This window comes from Acyrthosiphon pisum, chromosome A2 (assembly GCF_005508785.2).
Source record: "Acyrthosiphon pisum isolate AL4f chromosome A2, pea_aphid_22Mar2018_4r6ur, whole genome shotgun sequence".
In the NCBI taxonomy this organism is placed as follows: Eukaryota; Metazoa; Arthropoda; class Insecta; order Hemiptera; family Aphididae; genus Acyrthosiphon; species Acyrthosiphon pisum.
In genome coordinates, this window is record NC_042495.1 from 84,538,028 (window position 1) to 84,558,741 (window position 20,714).

Below are 20,714 nucleotides of genomic sequence, written 5' to 3' on the forward strand. Positions count from 1 at the left end.
AGTAATTATGCATATGATTTTTTTTTATTATTTTTAATTTTTTCAATTAACAATGTTCGCGCATTATACTTAAGATTACATTTTTCTCCTGCCAAAAAATGTTTTCTATATGTTTTCACAATATTTTAAAAGATTGTGATGAATAGAATAAAATATTTTGATTTTGTTTTTGTTTTTCTATATTTTAACAATATTTAAAAAATATTATTTTGCTATGTGGGTTTATACAATATGCTACATGCAGTATTTAGATTAATATAAATTAATAATATACCTATGAACTATAATATTACTACTTGTTCACCCAAAACAGTATTTTAGGTGAAATAAACACTCGCCCAAACAGACCACGTTTTGGGTCGTTTGCTCAAACAGTCCGTCAGGTAATCCACCTACGCTCAATTTTCTTACCGTATTTTTATTTCAGGATTTTATTCCGAATACCGTTACCACACACCGATAATAATATAGTCCACATCTATGCATATTATACGTACCTGCACAGTGGAGTGACTAAGGGGGTAATCGAAAGGAGATAGCCTATCTAAGTTTCTTATGGAGTGGCGGGTGGATACTGCAGGGTATAATCGCCAATAGGTAATGAGTTAGAATAAACTATAATAGTACCTTAGTAACTACGGCCCGGTAGTTAGTAGTTACAATTAATATCACAGTGGAAAGTCTTAATATCGAAAATGTGCAGTCAGTATCAAATTTCTTCAAATTTAATACTGATGTACAAATTATAGTGTTGGTGTTGACTTCAAGCTGATAAGATAATAACAACATGCAATATTATTAAGTAATGTTCAAAAGTCATAACAAAAATAATGTTTGAAAGTATTTAAATATTATGTACTTATCGTATAATAATAATTAATACGACAACGAATGCATTTATCGAATTGTTACTTATTACGGGTGCTATAGCTGCAGAGTGGGTGAAATATAAAATATTAGACTAGCCTCTGAAAAACTTCAAGTTCGCCACGCCACTGTAGGTCATATATAATGTTATCTAGTTTAACGACTATTGTTTAGTTTTGCGTTTCAACACAATAATATGTGCGATATCCGTTGACCGCGTTATTATTATTGTTTTGTTGTTCCTGTATAAGTATCAGTGTTTTTTTTTTTTATTATAGTGAAATACCTTAGTGGCTACGTCATTGGCGGTATCCTACACGCGTTACGCAATAATCTAACATAACTATAACATAATACTATAATAGGTACTATGATGGTAGGTAAATACTAAATACTAAATTTTAATCCTATGTATAATATGATGATGATAACGTGATTGTAATATTATAAATTTAGACACCGGAATTATATCACTTCATTGTAAAGAATTAAAAATATTCAACGTTAAGTAAGTACCTACTTCTCTCTTCACCTAACCACTCTTCACTAATTGCGAGTTTGTATTAATATGTAAATATATTTTGTTTAAATAAATATAATGGAATTATATAATAAATTATACATATAGTAGGTACACTTTGTAAGCAAAATACCAATATTATAATTGTTCCTAAATTAAGAACTGATCTAGCTCAATTGGGACCATAATATTATGTATTTGTAAATTTAAATGAAACCTATTATACCTATCTGTAATAATTTTTTTCTATTGTTACTGCCATTATTTATAGTGAACCTTTAGTAATTTAGAAACATTTTCGCTACCTATTTTATGCATAATTATTTATTGCTTACATTATGCTTTAATAATTAATAGTTAGTAATTATTATTGTTACAAAAGCTGAAATCACTCTGTCTATATCATATTAATTTTTCTTCACAATAAATTGTCACTTATTCTATTTATTTATTTGGTACTCATGGCTTAGGTAGTATATGTTTTTGTAATAATACTTAGTTTACATTTTACTATTCTTAATTTAGGAAAAATATTTGTATTTCATTACTATCAAAGAAAAGAAATAGTTACATTTAACTGCAACCGTTGTTTATAATGGATCTGGTGCTTGATATACCCACAGTGCTGTTATCAATGTTTATTAGTTTGTTACATATTTTTTTAATGCATATTATACTGTACATTTGTATAGTATTTGTACATATTATTGCAGAATATTTCGTCATTTTTATCATGCATATTTAAGACCTTTTTAGTTCTTATGATTCCAGTATCTACTTATAACTTTGGCCTGCGAATGAAAATAAATGTATTGTTTTTTTGAATATTTAGTTTCATATCGAGTGGAAACAAATGGATAAGAACTACCTATGTGAATACCCATGTTGAACCAATGACAACAGTTTTGACACTTTAATTTTATTTTACCACCTCTTCATTTCGTTGATGATTATGTACACTCATGATCAACGTTAGTGTGTAAGAGCTAAAAGCACACTTGAAATTCTAAAATATTTCAAATGCTCCACAAAATTGACTCCTAAACATACTAATTTATTACAGTGGAAATTGTTAAAAGAGAGAGATTTTTTCAAGTAGATACTATACCATGATAGTAGTCAGATTTAAATTTTGCAGTTATTTATATATAAATTAATAACGTGTATTAATAACGTGGAGTAATGTAAATATAGGATGTGTGTGCAATATATACCTATTTACCACCTTTTACTTGTATAATATGATTTATTATGTATATTATATATTACGTACACACTCTAGTTTACTACCTTCTTATATATATATATACAAGGGTTTTGTTATATAATAAATTAACTTACCCTGATTCAAATGCAGACATATATTTATACTGTCATATATTCGATGAAAGATAGAAGAATAAATAAGTTTAATATTAATTAAGAACACAATTAATATATCAAAGATATTTGAAAGAATAGATTTATTATTTAAAGACACAAAAATATTATACTGAACATAAATTATATAATATTATAGCTCATCACGTATGACTGCCACCAAGGCCGTACGCGGGGAGAGTGCTGTGGTCCAGATCGGACCAATGGTTGATGGAACAGTTTATTTAGATAAGGCCATAACAATATAATATAACGAGTAACGATATAAGTCTATATTATTATAATATGAAAATCTGTGTGATTTTATGTCTGTACATACAATATCATGTGTATATTATATATACAAGGATAAGGACTATTATGATGAAACTCTTGTTAGCCATTAGTTATAAAGAGTTCTATCATTACAAACGTTAAATGGACCCAGTAGAATTGAAAAAAATATTTTTGTTTTTTGAACATTTAAAAAAAAAAAAAATACATTTTTCGTCTACAGGCCAGGTAAAGTACGATCCGAGATCCGTCATTTGGTGACCGCTGCATGCATAAGAATATAGTTGTATTATAATTTATAACCCGTCAAGTTCGTCTTGGCACAATATACAGAGGTCCGAAAACTATAGATTTTTCAATATATCTAATATAGTTTTCGGACCAGTGTTTTTTAAAAATCCGAGTATCTAGATTAACTGGACCGGTTAATGGTTATATACATTATATCTATATAATATACCTATATCAAACATCTTATTTTGCTTCTGTGCGTCTATTTTTTTGTTTTTAACATAACCCTCGGCCATACACTGCACTGCCATTGAGATGAATATGGTAAAAAAAAATAATAAATACATCATAAAAGGCATAAAAAGCTATGGTAATTTAATAGAAAATGAAAAAGACATTTTGTGATATTTTTAATATATTTTTTTTCAGAGTTGCTAGTGATATTGAGTAAAATATTAGATGAAATGGGTTCGTCGAAATACCTCGGAAGTGTTTGAATAATAACTGTGATATTACGGATTCACTTTTCTTTAAGTCAATATCACATTAATAAAGTTAAAGATAAAACTTTTTTTTTTTTTATTGAACTTTAAGCCCGGCAACTATGGATATTAGCTGTTTTTCTTGTTTTATAGTGGGGGGGGGGGTTGGTTGAAACATGTTTTTAGCAGAATTTCAAGTTGGGCACCCGTAGGTTTCTACGGCACCCGTAGGTTTCTTCGTATGTCCGGGTAGGGGATGGCGGCATATCTCTGCGGACACCGTGACTTGCCCGAAGAAAAATGCCGCCCGTGGCAAAAAAAATGCTAAGACAATATTTTACCCTTTATTATCATATATTTTTAATGCAGTAATTATCACCCAATAGCGCTATCACTATTTTTTTTTTAAATATTTATATTTTTAAAGTGCATAAAAAGTAGAATAATACATTTCCCGAATAAAAAATAATGTTTCTCAACAAATCAGTTTGGATTCTTACCTGATACATCGACTAATGATGTCTTATTAGTTATCTCTGTTCAATAAATTTATACACGAATCCTTAGATTCCAATAGTAAAACTTCAAGTATTTTTTTAGATATAAAAATACATTTAATAGCGTTAATCATGTTTTACTTCTAAAAAAGGCATTTTAAGTTGGCTTCAGAGGGAACATTTATAATCTAATGCAATCATATTTATCAAAAAGAACACACAACTAGTAAAAATAAATAATATATACAGTAATCAATTACATATTTCACATGGTGTTCCTCAAGGTATACGGTCCTTGGTCCTATTTTATTATTTATATTAATGGCATATTAAATTTGAATCTTAATTCCAAAATTATTATTTATGCTGTTATAGGAAGTTGCAAACACATACCATACCTATTTGTATTTATATTGTACAAAATTGTATTGCTTTGCTAAATAAATTATTATTATTATTATATATGTTTAATACTTATATAACAGTTTATTTTATTACTTAATAACGTATTATTAATTGTTCTAACGGGTATTCGAGACATTTTTTTAATAAATCTCCTTGAATTTATTACAAATTGTAATAATATATGTTATACAATGATCAATTAATTGACTACTACAGCAGTCTAGCAGGGAGCCGTGTCTGTATTGGTATCAATTTAATGTATAAAATAGTTTCATTCGAGTGTCTATGTTTCAGTATTAAATAATTAAACCTGAAAGCCGGACAATATAAAGCAGACCGGTCGACATCGGTCGGTCTCGCAGGATGTTGGCTTGTATTGTTATATTCGATTCAAAAGCAATGATAAATTATCGCATTAAAAAAATAATCGTGATCCCTGAGCGGAAGTCGGTGAAAAAACTCGTTTGCACTATAGTTCAATAATTGCCGACATGTCTACGAACCGAGTTTGCTTGCATTAAAATATAATATAACACTTTTGACGATGACGGTAGTTTTTCTTTAGACATAGATCAAGTGCTGTTGAGAAAATTATCTCTTTGAAGTACCATCTATACTCGATTTAGGTTCTTCAAACGTGCTATGCTGCTAACTAGATATAATTAAACTACCTACATGATTACACATGGAACATTTTTAACACAACAAGCTATCCCCTCTACCCAAAAAATTGCACAACACATCATGATAAAAAATGTATATTAAGCTCATTAAAATATGATTTTCTTCACTCAGAATCTAGAAACATATAAATGGAACAAATAAACAATAGACTATTATAGTATACCTATCAACATTTATTTTACCTTTTATACATCTTATTTTAAATGTTTTTTTACAAACCATGATATAAATTATAAATACTTAATCATAATTTTAACAAAAATTGACATATAAAAATAATTTATATTATACATGTGAGAATTCGACATACAACCTAAACTTATATTTTAGAAATAACAACATAATATACAAACATTAAAGTTAATAACAGCAATTTATTATATTAATAAAATTAGTTAAATGCAATTTTGGATAAATAAAAACCATTTTGATAATTTACACACACGTGTACATTTTGTTTAGTTACCTACTATATATTAATATAGTATATACAGTAGGCAATGTATTAAAGTAGGTACCTACAATCTAAAAAGAAATTTAATTTGTTTTTCAATGTTAAAAAAAAATTGTGTTTTACAGTAGGTATACATATTTTATTGTAGTACACCACCATAACATTCAAAACTTTTTTATATATTTTCATATATTTCACATAACAGTTAATTTTAATGCAATTTTTTTTATTAGATAAACATATGATTGAGCAATTTTAGTTTAGCAATAACTAATAAAACATATTTTAATTTAGGTAACTATTTATTATAATAAAAATAATAGGTACCATAAATAATATAATTAATATCACTTCACATCAACACACCGTTTGATTTACCCATTATAAAATATAAAACATTTGTTCTTCACCAAAACCAGCTTTATGACGATTAATCATCGTAAACGTGTTCTGTATGTTAACATAATTATAACTTATAAAATTTAAAAATTACGCATTAATACAAATAAAATTGTATGACATTTTATAGTCAATAATATGTTACTAGATAATTGTTTTTAATAAATAAAATCAAGAATATTTATTATGGTAAACGTTGTTGCAAAAGTAATAATGTAATACTATGTTATAATGGTTTGAATATTATCTATCAATATTATCATATAAATACTTTATAAATATTTATATTGTTCTTAAGACATTTTATGTTTTCCTTTCATTTGTGAGCCTGAAAATTAAGTTAAAGCAGTGATTATTATTTATCCTAACAAAACAGCACATTATTATTTATTCAAAAAAGCGAAAAAAATATGTGTAATGTTTTAAGTTTAAACATACTTGAAAACCATGAACACATTTTGTGACCAATCAACAAACACATAAATGGCATGATAAAAGCCGTTACTGCAAAGTAAATTATCACTTCCGTCAAACTTTCTGTAACTTCTCCGATGATAAGATACACCCATCTTCCAGTTGTATATTTATTATAAAGTAAACTAGAAATATAAACAAACATGTACCAGCTATAGTCAATTACAGTTAACAATAAATTAATGGGCGAGACACTTTTCGACTAAAAACGTACCCTTCCCTTTTCGGCCGATTCACTTTTCGACCAAAAAAATATTATTAAATAATACCTAATTAAAAGTCTTTATGTAGAGTTATTTATGATACGATTTGAATGAATTTTCTTGTATGCGTTTGCGTTTATTCATCTGATTTTAGTACGGTTAGGTTAGGTTAGGATTTTGTATTAATTGATTATATCAATCCACCATAAGTAGAATACGACAAACTTGGTATAACTTTGATACTTTAGAGTTAAATCATACACTAACGTACATACAGCACGGGGTCCGCGGTCTACCGCAAGTAGATTGCCTATACCTGATAATGTACTGCTGCGAATCAGAATTTTTATTCCGGGCAACGGAAAAGTTAAGGTTAATTTTGAAACCATACACCGAATAATAACGAATTGAACAACGTTTGAGTCACATATAGTTGGTACACTTAATGGGCAACGAAGTGCACGGGTTCAGCTAGTATAATATATAATAATGCACTTAAAAGTTTCACGTAATTCGTTTGTAACATACATTTATTCATAAAAAAATAACTAAAATCGTTATTCTTCGTTTAAATATATAGTTTCATCCGACTCTTAGCTTAAAACGTCTAAAACAGAAAAATTAGGTTTATACACGGTGATTAGCCGAGCTATTTCAACCCCCCTTTTCTTCAATAATGCAGTCATTCAAAATCTGATTTATATAATTTTAAAATATACATAAAGACGGTATTTTTAAATTCTCGACATTTTTTGTACTTATTAAGGAGTGTCCTGTGGTGACATAAACTTCCATATTTCAAATGAGAATCCCCATTTATAATACAGTACATTATTCAATGGATAATTGTTCTGAAAATTGTGGCATATCAAAATCAAAATTCTAACCAGTGCCTTGTTTTTAAAGCATTTAACTTTACGTATACGGATAAATAATGATAATGCCTCATGATAATGGGTTTGGACGATATCAGGACTATGGTGATTTTAAAATTGTAATAATTTATTTTATTGTATCAATATTAATACTGTATTGCATTCATGTTTCGAATGTTTTTACATACATAATTTAAAAAATGGTCGTATACTAGATATACGATATTCAATCTATAATTTATTTCAGTAAAGTCATTGTTAAGGACTATTTTCCTTAGGTAATATCAAAATTTTAATAAGTGAAAAACGTTCAAATTTTGAATTAGGTAATCAAAAAAAAAAAAAAAATCTACTAATTTAATTAAATAATTTACCTACAATAAAAAAGCGAGGTTATCATTTGTAAAACAGAAGTTTGCATCGCTACAGCACACATGACACCTCTTAAGTAGTAAAAATATCTGAAGAATTTGAAAATATAGTGTTTCAATGCCTTATTCCTATTTAAAAATTCCCAAAATCATCATTTGATTCACCCTGTATATTATATTTGTTGGTTCTAGTATGAAATACTCGTGAAAAATATTGTAAGACACTTATTGAATTGTCTAGCCTTAGTTGTAAAAACTGAAAAATGTATGAATATAGTTTTAAAATTTTGTAATTTTGACGAATTTCGTTTATAACTTCATTAGTTTATAAAAAAAAATTCCAATGTTTCTTTAAAAATTTTAAATAACCTATAATAACGACTTATGGGGAACTTGCATTACATTTTCAAGATTTTTAATCAAACAAAAATTTTTTTATCAATTTTTATATAAAAAAACTAAATAAAATAAAAAATTTCAAATTTTAATAAGTAGCTCAAAAACTGACAACATATTTTGAACCATGTATGTAAAATGCTAGTATCTATTTACATTTGTGAAAATTTCAAGCAGTTATTCGTTTTTAATTACTACAATAACTATAAACAAATCAATGAATTATCCAATCAATATAATGAAAAGAACTGGGTATTTTAAATTAATTTTTAGGATGTCTTTAAAAGTTATTATATTATATAGGTAATCAATAAAAATAGTAGTATTTGGGTCATTTGGTGTATAAGAGGTATTTTAAAGTTCAAATTCATACCAAACAAAACTATTACTAAGATTTATTCCTATGACAATATGATCTATGATTGCAGTGTTCTTGACCCAATTATCTTATTATTAGATATTACCTATTACTGACTGATAGGCGATAGCTAAATGTTTAGATTATTATTCTTTATCACAAGGTTATTTCTTATTACCAACTAACTAAATGCCCAAGCCAATATTATTAAAGTTTCTAATATTTAATTTCAAATTAATAAAAACTAGTTAGGTAAATTTGAATTGTTTTCAATGAGGCTTAGTATTTCTCTTTAAGGAAATAAAATAAATGTTTAAAATCAAAATTATGTTGAAAAATTTAATATATCAAATTTTACTAAAATACGGAAATTATTTGTTATCTATATAGTAGGTGTTGAATAAAACTCGTCACTGTAATAGATGTGTTAAATTTGAATTCAATGATAATACATTGTAATATTGTGTTTATGATGAAAAATGATTCTGAGCGAAGACCGTCAGTCTGTTTTTTTTAGGATATATCATTATATATTTATACTAACAGTTTATTTATCTATTATTATTTGTAAGTAATAAGCTAAATTGAACTAATTTTTACAAAAAAAAAATAAATAGCATATACATTACACCTATTTTATAATAATTATTAAAATATTATTTTATAGAATACAAGGAAGTGCTACCACTGGATGGTTTCTTCCCTCGCCCTTTTTCATGTTCAAAATTATTCTAGCACATATTCTTCTTATGCCTTTGTGCATAGATTGTATATTAGCTAATAAAAATTAAAAAAAAAAAAAAATTTATAGAATATTACTACCTACAGTTGTTATTTAATTATAATCAATACCGTAGAATGGTATTGAATATGTTCCTGGTATAAATGTAGCTTAAAATTAATTTAAATATTTTAAAAATTGCATTATGTATAATAAATAATAATACATGCAGACGTGCAGTAACAAAAAGCTTCAACGAATAATTTTTTTTTTTTTTTGAATTAATTTCAAATAACTAAAATCGTAATTTTTCGTTTAAATATTAAATTTCGATGGATTTATGTAATAATTATCTTGAAAAGAACTTAGCATTTTTCACTTTATTAAAATATTCCTACTCGATTTCTCCAATCGCGTAATTCTTTCATACTATTTAAGTACGACTTATTTCTATGTAGGTACCTATATATTATGTATATTCGCAATCAATATGTCAACCAATATGTTTCTCAATCATGGGAAGTAATGCAATATGAGGTAAGTACATGCACAAAGTACATGTTTAATTATATATTATTGTCTGTAGAATTATTGTGGATTGAAGACGCGTTTGTCATTCAAGTGTCATTATATACGTACAGTAGAATATTGAAATTAAAATCATGTATCTACTTCTGCGTAGTAGGTACCTATATAAAATGCAATATATATATTATATCTCAAGTTCAATGTATAAGTTGTGTTTACCCTTGAAAATGTGCACGCACATGGTTCAAAATAATAAAATTAATCGCATTATTTGTTTATATTTATACATTACAGTGTAATATTGTGGATTGTTTTTCAGTGCTATTTATATATTATTATTTTTTTGTGGCCTTTTAATTATATTATACTAGAATACTAGATCAACAATTTATTATCAACATACATTGAAATAAATATGACTGGGTAATCGATATTATTAATGGGTTGAGGGTCTTACCATGTGACGTATGAGGCAGACAGAGCGAACAGCCCCGCCGTGGATTCGATTAGTTTGGGCAGACGATACTTGGTGGTGGCCATATCGAAAAGCGTTAACACGATCGGATTGGTATGCACTGCGTGGTTGTACCAATCTGGTACCCAATTGTTCATTTCGTTCGGAAACAACAGTGGCTTGTTCACCGCACAGATTGCCCAAAACATGACACATACATACTAAACATATTATCATATAATTGTACTATTTATAGATTGCTAGTGAAATTATGAAGCACATAGGTATTTGATATTAGATGTTATTTAATAATGAATAGTGTTATTTGCCCCATTCATATGATTAATTAAGTTAATTACCTACACATTTATTACAATTCTGATTTTTAGATTTTTTATGTTTGTATCTCCATAGGACAGTCCTTCTAATAAAGAAAATGGGACGAGTAAGCTGAAAAATTATTCTGTACCTATATACACACACATACATATAATATTTATTTTATGTATATAAATAAAATATATTATGCGTATATAACCATACATAATATAATTTAAGTGTGATCGAAAAGCATACTAGCTGTCTAGCTACCACAGTGGTCACATACTCACATGTAGTTAAAGTGTGGTATCACAAAAAACCGTGATAAGTGAATGTGAAATCACAATACAAACATATAATATGTACTATTTTAGTTTGTAGGTACTTTAAATAATTATCACGGATAAACTGACTGACTAACTAGCTAACTAAGATATCTTAGTAAATCTTAATATATCTTAATCCGTGATAATATTATGTAAATTAAAAACACTGATAAAATAATATGTAATTATATAATTAAAAAAGTAGCAGATTATGGGTTGATAAAAAATTGTCGTCTTACTATTACCACTAATAACAATTACGGTAACTATAGTAGACTCTTCGCTCACGGTATACCGTGTATATTAGGTAAAGGGATGTCCTATAATCTATGTACCTATATATAATATATTATCTATCTATATTATATATAACATTATAAGAATCAATAAGTTATCGACCGTTAGTCACTATTGATATTTGATTCCTTAACTTATGGGCCCGATTTTGGTCCATTAAGTTTTATTGCTTCGATAAAATTAAATTAGTCAATATAAAATATTCTATTATCGACATATTCATACTATCAAAATAATAATATAAATAAAGATTTGTGCAACGATTTATAATATTAATTATCTATCAATAACATAATCGTTAAAACTGATGAAGTCAATAAATATCGGATGATTTTTGTACAACTTATAGCCTTTCTAACCTATAGGCAATTTTGGTAATATTTGATATAGTGAAAAGTATTATTCATCATTATTTAAATATTTTACTGACAAAAACAGAAATAAAAAAATATATTGTAGAAATACAATATTGAAGGTTAATTTGTGTTATGGAACGTTTGTGTAGACGCGTGTAGAATTTTTTTTCAAAATAATTTAATTTTAATTAGTGCAATCATTAATCGTAAGAACCTTGAATTATGTTAAAGAAAGAGTGTTATACTTACAACAATAATTCAATATTTATAGACTTAAGTCGTAAATCATAATACTCATTAAAAATTACTCATCATTAGACAACATTTATGAGACTCTATTAATATTAACTTTAATTCATCAATACCATTTAAAACATATTAGGTATATAATCTATTCTAAAAAAGATACGGTAGTTGTATTTATTATGATTAAAATAATATTATAAATTATAGGTACCTATAGATAATAATAATTATTTCGAACATCTTTTAGATACCTATTCATATTTCATAATGCATATGCAGTATGCATCTTAATAGTCAACACATAATTATGCATTTTTAATTAAAAAAGTTCTTCAATAAATTATATAGTAAGTTTTAATTGTTTAGTCAAATAAATAATACTTACAATTGTTAATGGGAATACAAGGCTGACAAATATGAAATCTCTTATTTTCTTGTTCTGTTGTAATCTAAGTTTTTTCCACGACTTTCCAGGGCCTGAATCGGCAAAGTCTATGAAAACCGTGCAATAAATAAAGTAAGAAATTTGCAATATCTGTAAAAAATGTAAAATAAACTGCATTATATATAAATACAATTAATACTAACGCAAGCAAAATTATTTTATTAGATAGGTACAAATTATAAAAACTAAGATTTTTATAGTTAACAGATTTACAAAAAATTACAATTCAATTTTAAATATATATTCCCGGAAACCCTCCCAGAAGGCACAGGTTAGTGGTTACAATGGCCTTGAGACCTTATTTAATTTAAACACCATAAGCACATAAATTCATGCCTAAGTGCTGTCATTACAGAATGGTACTTCCCTCACGCCATCAAGCTTCTTAATATACTAAATAAATAAATGTCATCTCTTATCACTCATCAGTCATCACTTATAAGCTTATTGTACCATTTTAACAGACTGTTAAATGATTGAAATTTAAAAAAAAAATGTTTACCTATGTAACTAATTGTTAGAAAGATCAAAAAATTAATAATACATTATAATGCGATTAGATTGGTTTTATTCACTTATATTTTATAGTAAAGAATGCAACGTGAAACCATCATAGGTATTAGGTAAGTATCTACTATCTACATAATATAGGTACAACCATCATATACCTAATACTATAATTAATATAGACATGTACATTGTACACATAACATATCAGAATACTGTATGTCGTATGATATGATACTTTTTAAGACTATATAGGTAATAGGTATTTACCGATTTAATAATAGGTAATTCAAAATATAATATGTACTCTTATATTACATAATACATCACACCACATGATTTATAATATTATAATCGGTAATGATGGTAATAAACATAATATGGGTAATAGGTATATATATTTTATAATTGTATAAATATGTTACCTACTGGTAATGATGATAAATTATAATTTATAATATAATTACATTTCCTAGGAAACGTCTAAAATGACTTCAGTTTTTATACAATGACATTATTAAATAAAGATTGACTAGAAGTTTGTTGATGTTATATACTTATCAAGTTTTGTGAACGTTCCTATACAATTTTCATATGTACTATTATAATCTTCGATGGTAATTAGACATAGACTTAAGAGTCTGGGCTTGACTTTGTCACCAAATGGCACGACAATGTTTACAGGGATCAACACGTATTGTATATAATACATATAAGTGTCCAATAAGGGCTATTCAGAGGTATCCGTTAAGAGAGGTTTCACACTTCCACTGTGCCTAATTATTTCGATTTTAAATAATAATACGATATATGAATCATTATCAGGCACTATTAGCTTTGAAACGTGGATGGATACACAAACACGGAATTTCATCCATGTAAACAAAAACTTTTGGATCTTAAATTTATTTTAAGATAACTCTTCGGGGAGCAGTGGGCTTAGATAGTATCATTTGACGACCACAGGGTCGTTAATTTTAAAAATGTAATTGCATATTGAAATGTTAGACTAATAAGGGTGCCTGTAGTGATAGTAATAAAATAAGTAACTTAAAAGATCTTATAGTAGTCTAAAATTTTGAAAATAAATTTGAATGATGATTAATTTAGTTGTATAGGTACGTTTAGTTTGTATAAAAAAAATTGCTTCTTTATAATCACATTGTTCAAAAACCATCTACCATTGACTATATAATTATACCTACTCATATATTTGGAAATCTTAGTTTAATTTCCTATGTTTATTTAACGTTGTCAAAAAAAAATAAGAAACAATATCATTTCATACACTTAAAACAGTAAATTCATTACTACTTTTTAATTTTTGACACTCGACAGTGGTCAGTCACTAACAGGCGTGAATATATAAATCTGAAATGGTGGCTACAATTGTTTTCTGACAGACAATAGAGGACAACAAGTGTCTATTATAATATTATACGTAATAAGTACCTATAATACATCCAATGCTAAACTATTAAAGCCCCTTAGTCCCCCTTGATCCGTAACTGGTGTCTTATTATTATCAAAGATAATAGACATAGGTAGTAAACTCCGTCATATTGAGGAAAACATGAATAGGTACCTACTAAAAAATAAAAACCAACTATATTCTTAGATTTTTGAAACAGTACCTATCTATAATCGCCTACCTACCATAAGTCAAAACGTTATCCCATTCCCAGTCAAAATTATTACCTATCAAATTAACACTATATTTGTCGACTACAAATCGACAGTGGTAAATACGGAAATGTTCATGATTTCGAAAACATGTGTCATTGAACGCGTGTTAATTAGGTATATACAATTTATGGAATCATACTGCATCATATTAACAATTTTTGAAATGTATAATTATATTACAAGATGATTCTTTAAAAAGGTTAATAACAATGATTTTCTCAAAATGAATTTTTATTTATTTTTTTTTTTATTGATCATTAAGCCCTGCAACTATGGCCATTAGCTGTTTTTTGTATTTTTTTTTTTTGGTTTGTTTGTAGGGGAGGGTACTGTAGTTTTGTTTACACGTGTGTAGAGTTTTGGCAGATTTTTTAGTGGGCACCCGTAGGTATCTGCCATGCCCGGGTGGGGGATGGCGGCACTTGTTCTCCGGACGCCGTGACTTGCCCGAAGAAAAATGCCGCCCAGTGACCGAGAATCGAGCCGGTGACGGCAGCGCCGCAACCGACGCTTTAGACCGCTCGGCCACCTCGTCCCCCATAAGTATTTATGCATTTGGAAATAGAGTCTTACATCATTTTAAGTCATTAAAAAATAAAAATTGTTGAAGAATATAAAATATAATTCTATTTTTTATTGTTATAATTTTTAGTTTTTTCAAAGACAGCATCCATTTTAATTTCATATTCCAATAAGAATTTTTTTCAGATAATTCAATACTTAAATGTATAAAAGTAGAATTTAAAACGAGTTGTTTTATTAATCATTACACTTATATAACTATTATTACTGAAAGCATTTAAAGTTTTAATGAAAGAGTGGAAATAAAATAACATAAAGATACAACGAAAAACGTTAGTCAACTACTCGCAGCTCATCTTTATCTAATTGTAATAACAGTTGTTAATAATTTACAACTTGTGTACAACATTAATTACATATGGCATTGAATTCACTGAAAAATATTCTGCTTTTGAATATGAAATTAAAAATGTATTCAGCCATTCAAAAAAGTAAAAAAAATTAAAAAATTATAACGATGAAGGCAATAACTATATTTTTTCAATATTATTACCTAGTAATATGAACTCAAATTATGAAAAAAAAGGGATGAAAATGTTATTACTTTTTGAGAAAATGAGTATTTAACTTAATAATAGATATATAAAATTGCCTTGGATGTTGAACATAGTTATATAATAGACTGTTTTATTGGATGAGTGGCGAATGCGGAAAATGTTTCAGATCAAAAACATATTATAGTATTATGAAATTTAATACCAGCATAAAAAATTTGCTTTGCTTTGCGAAAACTGATTACCACGACAATAATACAATTGAGTCATTACACCAAATATCCGAATGGTATTATCATTTTTAAATAGAAATGTATGATTCATATATTATGTATTGGTCTTAAATAATACATTTAAAAATATAATTAGCCATTAAGTATTTAACGCATGATGTAGGTAGAATTGTAGAGTTTCGGACAAATTCTAATTCAAATTTGGCTAATTATATAACCGAATTTATAACCTTCTCTGCAGTTCACTGAAAAACTATGTATTATTATATTATAATGCATTTATGTTGTATAATGTTTGACTGTTGAGTTTGTTTACACTATACAAAACTATATAATATACTTGTTCAAGATCTGAAAATTTTAAATATGCACAAAACAGTTAGATGTTCAATCTAGTTCAAACTACTCATTACCTACCTATATATTTCTGAATTTATCTGCACATTATGTAAAATGTACAAAATTGGACCTTTTAATGTATTTTTAATGAATAAATTATAATTATTAAAATATAGACATATTTTTGTTTATATGATACCTAAGTAAAACGATAAGTGAATCACAACGATAGAATAAAGTTGAAAAGAAGATGGATATATTGGTTAAACGTAAAACGCTAGTAATTTACTATTAAATATTATAAACTTATAAATATGCTAAGATATCCAAAAAAAACAGAAAATTTGATATATTGCATTATTGCCCATCAACTGCATATATTGTATTGTTTTCGATATTATTACTTATTACTTATTAATAACACAAATAAACTCTGAGACGTTGACATTTTGAATACTTTGGGTATATATTTATATATTATATTATACTAATTCGTCCGTTAAAATTAATTTCTAATATTTATATTTATATCGTGATGAAATTAAACGAAATTTATGTTGATTGATTCAGGGACGGCCGACGGGCACTTACATTGAATAGTTACAATTCATAATTATGATTTATGAGTAATTAATTATAATATTTAAAAAGTATTATCTTATTAAATCATGTAGATTAAATATATTAGGTAAGTACATCTGCAGATGTAGATAATTAGTATAATATTTACGCTAATATCTACTAAATATTGCATTTGTTTTGATTGAAGTAGAATTAAGCAAAATTTCAGTTTATATGGTATACAATTTTAAACTCCGTTCTTTTATGTGTATAGAACAAATATCGCTGATTTAGCTTGATTATTATTATTTTTTTTTCATTCCGTTTGGTCACCTACTTTAGTGGGTTTCAATTTTACAAACTACAAAGCCGGACGTGCAGTCAGCGAATAACCGTAGAATGTATGTAGGTACCTACAGATAGGTTGCATTTGTTTAAAGTCTTTTACGTTTGACTCTGTATTTACTAATATTATATATACATGCCGACACTATAAACGTTTAATATTCATTTTTGACATTGTTACGGTGTCAAATACTCAAATATAATGCATTAATAACGGAAGACGATTAAAATTTAATACTGCATATTAAATATATTATTTTAAAATAGAACATAGTCTCTAAAAGTAGTAACTAATTATACGAAACTGAATAATTTAGTTTTCACTCTAATCAATTATATAGGTATTTATTCGTGTATAATACATAATATATATTAAGTAATTTGTTAAACTCAGAATTGTGTTTGAAAAATTATAAACTATAATTAATTTATTGATATGGCATAAGTTAAATATAGTAATAAAGTGATATAGTAATTGGAGACGGCCAGAATTCTTATTTAAAGATTGTTTTTTATTTACTAGAAAAAAAATCAGTACTTAGGTATATTGTTGAAAATAAGCACAATATACATAACTACGTGACGTAAACATAACGTGATAAGGCTACTCATATAGTGATATTTACAGGAAATAAATTATACCTATACATTATATTAAACACATCATCAGACATCAATTAACGACGATTTACTTTAAGTTTACCACACTTTATAATTACAGGTCATGGCATAAGTTGTTCCTATGGCCTATTATACTACAATTCTTTATAATGACACGGATAATTAAAGATTAAAATATATCAATATTTTTCTATCAATTAATAATAAAAACCTATTTCTATACACCAAATGCATCAAACTATAATGTGAATGTTTTTTAAAATTATTATTGTGTTACCTATTGAAATAGGGTTTAATAGATATACGAGGTAAATAAGTAAGTAATTTTAATAATTTGGAATTTGTTTAATATGAAATCTTGAATTAATATGAATGTATTGGTAAATCCCGATATCTATAGAAAATTAAGTAAATTATATAATTTAATATTTTAAAACAACATATCATGTTAAGTATACATTGTTCTGTCCTTGTTATTATTATTATTATTATTATTATTACTTATAAATAACTTACTATAATATACATGATTCTGATTTATTCTAATTCAATACATTTTTTTTCAACAACTGATGAATAAAAAACAAATTGGTACCTATATTTAATAGTATAGCTACATATTTTTCATTTATTATAAGTTATATTATTATTAAGCACCTACTATAATAACTTTACAATACTATTAAAGAATTAAAATATAACTTTAGATCCTTAATGCTAATATAGATACCAATTAAACATTATTTATCGCGAATAAAAAGAAACTGAATGAATATTAATTTAATATAATATACATCTACTATTATACTATGCCCATTGACACACGAGTAATAACTGCAGTTATGAAATAATATAAAAATTACATAAATCATCAACTACCTACCGTAAAAAAATTGTATTAAACAAGAACTTTATGTATCAATTTAATATTATTAAAATACACTTATTTAAACTTGTTTAATTAAATAATTATTCACTGTTCGTAAAAACACTTAAATTGAGAATTCAATTTATAATGTCATATGATTCTATAATATACTATGATTAGATGGTACCCATTGTAGTTTTATTCTTGAAATGCACTTTTAATCAGTAACAACACTATTTTTATATCTATAAAACATAAAAAATACAGATAGGTATAATAAAAAGTTTTAATTTAATATTTAAGTTAATATAAATATCGTACTTAACTGATAATATTATTCAAATATCTTTAAAATCGTTTGCATTGCTTTAATTATTTTGCCATAATAATAAAATATTCAAAACAAATCCTAAATTAATTATGTTTCATATTTATTTATAAATGTATTAACATATTTTTTTAGTAATCGTGTCTTGCTTTAAAAATACGTTTACATTTCTCATAATGTAGTGTGCAAAAAAACACGAAATCGTTAAGAGCATATTTCAACATCTTTTTAGAGTTTATAGGGCCTAATTTACGATGTTAACGTGATATTACTTATACGTACCTATTTTATTTTACCTATTTATTTTCTCCACAATTTGACGTTTCGTAGCAAATAATATGTATATAGGTACCTATTACTGTACGTCATGGGTACTACACGTGGTTGTCAAAATTATACCTTGCTTAGTTAGGGAAATATTATTATGTCAAAATAGCGGCTTGCGCATTGATATAATATAATATATAATATTGAATTAAACAATAAACGCCACTTTCCAGCAGCAGCAGCAGCAGTCTCTTACCAGATTCCACACGGAGACGCATTTCCACCACCAGTTGGAACCTAGGTTACCCCACGTTGGATGATCGACGCCGTTCAGATCCAACACAAACAGCCCGTAGTACGACACGTACACGTAATATAACGTGATGAACAATCGAGACACCCTGAACAGATGCTGGCGCTCCGCTTTTGTGTACGACCAGCAGCGCAACGCGGAAGTAACGACGGCCGCGGGCTGCTTCACTGACGACGACGACGACGACGACGCTTCCATCGTCGTGTATCGTGATGTTAACGCCATATATATTATGTATATAATAATATGGTATATTATTTTTAATATTATTATTATATACGTTACGGTAACCGCGGTATACGGTGACGGCGACGATATTGTTCGGGGCCCTCGTCGGTCGGCCGCAGCGGGTGCTATGATAGCTATATAATATCAGGTAGGTAGCTGGTACACTGCTACTGCTGCAAATCCTGCTACGTCGCTACCGGACACTTGTGGCGGAACGCCACTGACCGTTCTACGAGGGAACCACGCGTTGTGGTCTTATGTATCATATTATATACGTTTGTATATTAGTAACAATAATAATAATAATTGTATTATATGTATATTATATTTTATAATAATGTATTATTATTGTGTGGTGGTAGGCGAGTAAGCGCAAGACTCACGCAAAACGTTACATTACGCGCGCATGTAACGCGCATCGTGCAAGGCCCGCGAGTTTTACTCCCACCACCCTAGCCGTACACTATTTACGTATATGCAATGACAACACTTTATACACACGAGTGTTCGGACAATGCGATTTTTCGTCTATTATATTGTATTATTAATTATTATATCATTATACAGGGTGATTCATCGAGCAATAAACATGCTCGCCCCATTAGTTCTTCTTTTAACAATGAATTTGTTAAAATTGGATTTTTTAAATGTACCTACGTAAAGACCATAAATTATTTTCAAATTTTGAGAATTGTTGTATTATACAATTTTCTGTTTTTCAAATGAGAACCCCGCTTAGGTAAATTATTTAGTGCCAAGTGCTAGTGGCGTACTTCATT

The 20,714-nt window shown here is 27.2% G+C and overlaps 1 protein-coding gene across 1 annotated transcript; it reads right to left on the bottom strand.

Moving 5' to 3' along the window:
* Positions 1-5,956: 5,956 nt before the first annotated feature.
* LOC100162573 (androgen-induced gene 1 protein) lies at positions 5,957-20,178 on the bottom strand. The gene is made up of 5 exons (XM_001948958.4): positions 19,651-20,178; positions 12,504-12,653; positions 10,576-10,793; positions 6,631-6,791; positions 5,957-6,520 (listed from the first exon to the last, which is right to left on the bottom strand). The coding sequence occupies exons 1-5, from the start codon at positions 19,930-19,932 to the stop codon at positions 6,486-6,488; spliced, it is 846 nt and encodes a 281-aa protein (XP_001948993.2). The 5' UTR covers positions 19,933-20,178; the 3' UTR covers positions 5,957-6,485.
* Positions 20,179-20,714: the final 536 nt, after the last annotated feature.